We start from the raw sequence: 6,000 nt of genomic DNA, 5'->3' as shown, positions 1-6,000 counted from the left end.
CAATGGCCTCACAACACCGGAGGGTCTTATGGAACCGCTGGGTGCTTTCACCCCCTGATGGGAAGTATTGCAGTCTCCTCTCCCTCTCCTCTCCTCTCCTCTCCTCTCCTCTCCTCTCCTCTCCTCTCCTCTCCTCTCCTCTCCTCTCCTCTCCTCTCCTCTCCTCTCCTCTCCTCTCCTCTCCTCTCCTCTCCTCTCCTCTCCTCTCCTCTCCTCTCCTCTCCTCTCCTCTCCTCTCCTCTCCTCTCCTCTCCTCTCCTCTCCTCTCCTCTCCTCTCCTCTCCTCTCCTCTCCTCTCCTCTCCTCTCCTCTCCTCTCCTCTCCTCTCCTCTCCTCTCCTCTCCTCTCCTCTCCTCTCCTCTCCTCTCCTCTCCTCTCCTCTCCTCTCCCTCTCCTCTCCTCTCCTCTCCTCTCCTCTCCTCTCCTCTCCTCTCCTCTCCTCTCCTCTCCTCTCCTCTCCTCTCCTCTCCTCTCCTCTCCTCTCCTCTCCTCTCCTCTCCTCTCCCTCTCCCTCAACATTTTAGGCCCCTCCTGCAATCCAAACGCCTGCAGAGGTGTCAGAAGGCAAACGCTACATAAATCCTTGTCGCTTTTCCAAGATCCCTTGATTTTTCAGGGGCTGACTGAGCTACTTCACTTGCAAGCTGAGCTCACGGAAGTTTTTGCAAGCCCCAGGTTTACAATAGCTGTCTTGTAAAAAGCTTGGACAAACCCCAGTGATTTATGTATTTTTGTCAGTTACACAGTTTATTTATTTTGCGCACTGATTCGCCAGATAGTTTGTTTCCGTTTTCCCGGAATACGATCATTTTCTTGGCCACTTTCTCCTCTTGTCAGCATGAGGCTTCAGCACGGCGGTGGCGGAGCAGAGCAATACCGTGCGGGAATGTGCGGCTCCGTGTTGCCCCTAAGAGGGGTTCTCAGAGTCCCTGCGCTCCTTCGCTCGTGTTTTGGTGCCGTCCTTTGAAAAAGCCGACTGCCTTCTCCTTATGAACTCTGTTAAACCTGCACGTGGACAGGAGAACCGAGATCCCAGGGGGGCTTGTGTGATACCTCCACCAGAAAGCCTACAAGGCGGAGTAAATCCACTAAAGGACTGACCGTATAGGAGCAAATACACGAGAAAAACTTGTGAAATTCATTCTTCTCTTCACAGCTTTGAAAGCAGATGGCGGGGTGGGGCTAGAAGGAGAGAACTAGCAAACAGAAAATAGTACAAACACGGCATAAATAATTCTTCCCCTCTCCTTCTTTGCAAAGTGTGGGAGCAGAATATTACAGCTGGTTTCTTCCACCTTGAACTGAAGTTGTTCCTGTGATTTACAGTTGAGCAGCGCTCGAGGAACACAATAAAAATTAATAATTAAAATAGCAAAAATAATCTGCCAGGCACTGTAATATTTTTAGCTGATTGCTTGAGTTTATAATAGCAGCAATGTAATAATGGAGTCCTTTGTGCTAAACCTCCGCTGTGTAACAGCGATGACTGCGGAGCCCGGACTCCGCGTTGCTCTTGGCTTATGACGGAGTCTTCCCACTGCGGCTGAACGCGGCTCCCTTGCCCCTCATCCACCACACATTTCAGTGAAGTTTTTTGGTTGGCACGGGCAGAAAACCTGACATCGTGTATCCTGCTTAGGGTCCCTTTGCCCTGCGGCACCTTCTTCTTGCCAGGGGAGAGCACAGGGACCCATTCCTCCGTGGCGTTTCTACAGGAGCGGAACAGAAGGCACGCAGGTTTAGAAGAGTTAAGCCCCACCAGGTGAAGCCCGGTTTCCTGCAGACCTGAGTCTTTTGTGGGCCACTTTCTTCTGAAAATTATCTCTCTGAAGTCCTCACTGAGGTGATTAAATACTGCATGCCTGCGAATAGGCGGCCTTCCTTCAGTGCTGAACTGGGAACTCAGTTTTATGGGACAGAAATTGAAGCTTTGAGCAGAAGGGGACCTGGAAGAGGGTGCGGGGTTTACAAGAACAGCTCCAGTGTTGAGACCAAAGCCACTGTGGAAGTGCCAAGCGTATGGTTTAAGACAGAATATGTACAGTATGCCTCTCCTGTAAAACACACAGCAGTTGTGATATCTCCAGACAGATTATGAGATCTCCGGTATTTTGTTCTCTTCAGGGTAGAATGTAGGCTTCGACAGCATTTTCAGCAGTCAGTAAGATTCATTTATTCCTATCTTGTAGTTAATTTCTGTTTATGTTCCAGGGGAGAGGAAAAAAGGACTGGCACATACACAATCGCGGGGGCAAACGGCGCAAACAGCAGAACCAACGCTGCTCAACGCTTAGAGGACAAACAGGATGGATGGTCACCTGCAGAGCCTCACAGTGCAGGATGCTGCTGCCTATCGAAACACGCGCATCGGAGAACGACACGGGGCACGTCACGTCCTCTACTGGCATCGTGGCGTTGGCGTGGTTAAACTTCACCTGGTGATGGGTCCCGCTTGGCCTTGGGTCATGAACACAGCTTGTTTAGGGCCATCAAGTAAAACAGCCTTGTAAAATGCCTCCAGGGGACGGCTAATTTATGGAGGGGAGAAACAATATCCCTCCCCTGGTGCCACTTAACTTTTCATTTTATATTTGCAGTAATTGCACATGACATCTGGAAAAACTGCCTGGAGAAAGCCAGGGCAGGAGGTCACAGTGCTCCAGGGGCAGACACAGGCCATTCCATGGGAGGGTGGCTTTGCCGTTCACGGGACAAGGTGTGGGAAGCCCTGAGCGCCTTCTCCCGCTGGTACTTGAGCAGGCGGTGATGGACCAGGCGTGGGTGACTCGGTTTGTCTGGGGATGGAGCGCTCACCTGCCTGCCCTGGCCTCAGTTTCCCCAGAGGGAAAACGGGAGCAGCCCCCCTTGCCCGGGACGATGCCAAGGGTGGGCGGGGGACGACAGGGGAAGCGCCGGGGCGCGACCCCCGCCCTCTCCCGGCTGCGGGTCCGGGCTGGGGGATCCCGGGGGAGGTGGGGGGGGTGGGTGGCCAGGCCGGGCGGCGGAGAGGCAGGCTGCAGCTCGGCAGCGGTCCCTACACCTTTAAAAGTCTCCTCACGTTGGCGCGCTGATTATCCATTAACCTGATGCGAGCTCCCTTTCCTGGGGGTGGCGTCCTCGGCTGCGCTGCAATAAGAGCCGGCAGCAGGGCTGGCTCTCCCCTACCCCCGCTCCTTCCTTATCAGCAATTCAGATTGCATGCAAATCTGCGGGCTTTCTTACAGGGGCAAGGCAAGGACCGAGCGCTTCTCCCGGGCCGCGGCTTCGGGAGAGAGATATCTCCTCCTCCTCCTCCTCCTCTTGGGATTTTCTTCCTTCTCCCCTCCCCTGCTCTCCCCTCCCCTCTCTCCCTCCCTCTCTTTCTTTCCTCCTTTTCACCTCCTCGAACAAAAGTAGCCCTTCTCTCTGCGCCAGCCCTGCCTGCGAGCGGGGTCGCTTTGTCTGCCCGCACCGTCGGGGGCACCGGGAGCGGCACCGGGAGCGGCACCGGGAGCGGCACCGGGAGCGGCACCGGGAGCGGCACCGGGAGCGGCACCGGGAGCGGCACCGGGCCGAGCCGCCGCGGCGGCCGGCGGGCCATGGCGGGGCGAGCGGCTGGAGCCCGGGTGCTGCTGGCGTTACTGGGGCTGGTACTGGGAGGCGGTGGGGCGACGTGCCCCGAACGGGAGCTGGAGCGGAGGGAGGAGGAGGCCAACGTGGTGCTCACGGGGACGGTGGAGGAGATCATGAACGTGGACCCCGTGCACCACACCTACTCCTGCAAGGTAAGGGGGACCCGCGGGGAAACTTTCGGCCCCGACCAGGCGCCTTCTCAGGCGCGAGCATGTGGTTTTTATTGTATGCGCTGGAGCTTTGGTGTGTAATTATGTATTTTTAGACTGCGGAGTCTTTCCCGGCTGAAGCTCCCACAGCTGTGTCGAGGGGAATCTCTCAAGGTTGCTTTTTATGGGCATTTCCCTCCTTTCCCTGATGCGGAGCTGACTCCCAACTTTCTCCTCTGGCAGGGTTGAGGCTGCCGGGGAAGGTGGTCGGAGCCGCTTGCTGGTTCTTCACGTAGCTCCCTGTTTACTTTAGCAGCATCCCGAGTTCCTCTAGCTCAAGCTATTGTTTAACTACGAATCTGGCCTCTGGCTATGTTTTTTTTGTTTTTTTTTCTTTTTTCCCCTCTGTCCCCCAGCCCCCCCACCCCCAAGCTGAGAGACGGTAAAGTACCGAGAAACCTGAAATACCATCCGCCTGGTTGTCGGAAAACGTGCTGGATGGCTTAACCCTTCCCGGGGCAGGAATCTCACTTGCGAGGACATGCTGCTACCTTGCCTTTTCTTCTTCTCCCCGTCCCCTCTTTTGCCCATCCTTTAAAAAAATAGTACTGCGGTTCCTACCTGCGGTTAGCGCTAAGCAGGGCCTGGGGTGATGTGCAGCAGCGCGTTGGTGAGAGAGGTCTGCTGGTGCAGGGGAAGGTTAACTTTATGCCATGGCATTGCCCTCTGTTCTGGAGCATCTCTCAGCCCCGTAAACTAGTTGAACAGCTTCTGTCTGTCCAGCTGGTGCCTGCTGCTTCACGCTTGCTCCCACTGCTCTGCCCCTTGCGATACCGCACGGTACAATCTGTACCCTGCTCTTGTAAATTAGATCACAGACCCTCCAGGCTAGTGCAGAGACCGTATGTTTGCAAAGTGTCTGGCACATCCTGGGTGCTATGTAGAAAACTAATAAGCTGCTGTGAGCAGCCGGTGTCCTGTGGCAGCTTGGGGCACATATGGCTGAATGGATGGGGGCCACCTGACGCTGGGGCGGGGGTTGCCACGCAAGTAGGCAGGAGGTGGGCTAGTGAGGCTAGTGATGAGGCAGAAATGCTTCTCTAAGCAAAGGAGTCTCTTTCCTCCCACTGTGGACATGCAGCAAGGTGTCTGGCTAATGTAAAATCCAGGCTTCATCTTCCTGCATCAGAGCAAGACTCTGGGCCAGGAAAACTGTTTTGCCCGTGCTCCTGTGATGGTAAACCTGCTTGCTCAGCAGCTCTGCCTTCCAAAGGATGCAATCCAGTCCAAGTAAGAGCAGCTAGGGAGCAATGTGTGGGGAGGAACCTGGTCTGCAGGTGGTGGCTTTATGTCAAATGCAGTTTGCGTTGCTCAGCTAGGGAAGAGGGTCTCTCACCTGCCTCTCCCAGAGCCATCCCAAGCAATGCTGTGGAGAAGGCTTGTGCTACTTTGGAGTTAACTGTGGGATTTTCCTTCTGCTGATTTACTAATGTCATAGCAGCACCTGAAGGCCAGAACCTGCCTCCAGGATACCTTTCCAGTCCTATAGTCCTGTAAAAGAAAGTGAAAGGAGAAAAACCTTCTCTCCTACCCTGGATGGAAGTGCCCATCCCATCTCATTGTGGCAGTGCTGCTGGCTCGCCCAGTTACGCTGTGACTTTCAGTAATTATCTTATAACAGTGGCTCTTCAATCCCTTTACCTACACATCAGCCTTTTCTATGTAATTTTTAATGGTATGTTCATATTGTGTTTGCAGGAAAAAAGCTTTGAAATGGGACTTGGGGTGTTTTAAGGACCTGAAAGCAGATAAATCTTTCCAAACTGTGACTTAGAAGGGTGTAGCGCTCATGACTTGTAAATGCGTAGCTTTGCAGCAGCTGTTGGCCTGTTTCACTCTCAAAGTATCGAAATTGCTGTGGATTCTGCTGATTCTGGGTTGCGGAGTGAGATGTACTTGCATTTAGGTTCCAAAAGGGCAGTTTAGGCATTAAACCTGACTGCTGGCTCCCGCTGCCTTTGCCCTGGTGCCCTGTGGAGCTGGAGCAAGCCCAGGTGCAGAAGGGATCTTGCCGGTTAGCTGGTGAGAAAACACGTCCACTTCCTCGCTGTCATACTCCACTAACTGTTCCTTAGGCCCTGGGGTTACCTCCAAATACCAGAGTTATCTCTTGTCAGGTTCCTCTTTATCTGAAGAGGAAAGGCAAGGGCCAAGTGTGCGGTAGGAGTTCCCTAGAGCC

At 54.1% G+C, this 6,000-nt stretch overlaps 1 protein-coding gene across 2 annotated transcripts in view; it reads left to right on the top strand.

The window, feature by feature from the left end:
* Positions 1-3,142: 3,142 nt before the first annotated feature.
* Positions 3,143-6,000, top strand: part of AGRN (agrin) — a 132,067-nt gene continuing 129,209 nt past the window's right edge. For both annotated transcript variants that reach the window (XM_064470517.1, XM_064470516.1), the window contains exon 1: positions 3,143-3,764. In XM_064470517.1, the coding sequence (XP_064326587.1) occupies positions 3,579-3,764 (186 nt within the window). In that variant the 5' untranslated portion in view covers positions 3,143-3,578. The remainder of the gene's footprint in view (positions 3,765-6,000) is intronic.

The sequence above is a fragment of the Phalacrocorax carbo genome, chromosome 20 (genome assembly GCF_963921805.1).
Source record: "Phalacrocorax carbo chromosome 20, bPhaCar2.1, whole genome shotgun sequence".
Lineage (NCBI taxonomy): Eukaryota > Metazoa > Chordata > Aves > Suliformes > Phalacrocoracidae > Phalacrocorax > Phalacrocorax carbo.
Note: the sequence above shows the minus strand (reverse complement) of the source record. Positions and strands in the feature narration are given on the sequence as shown.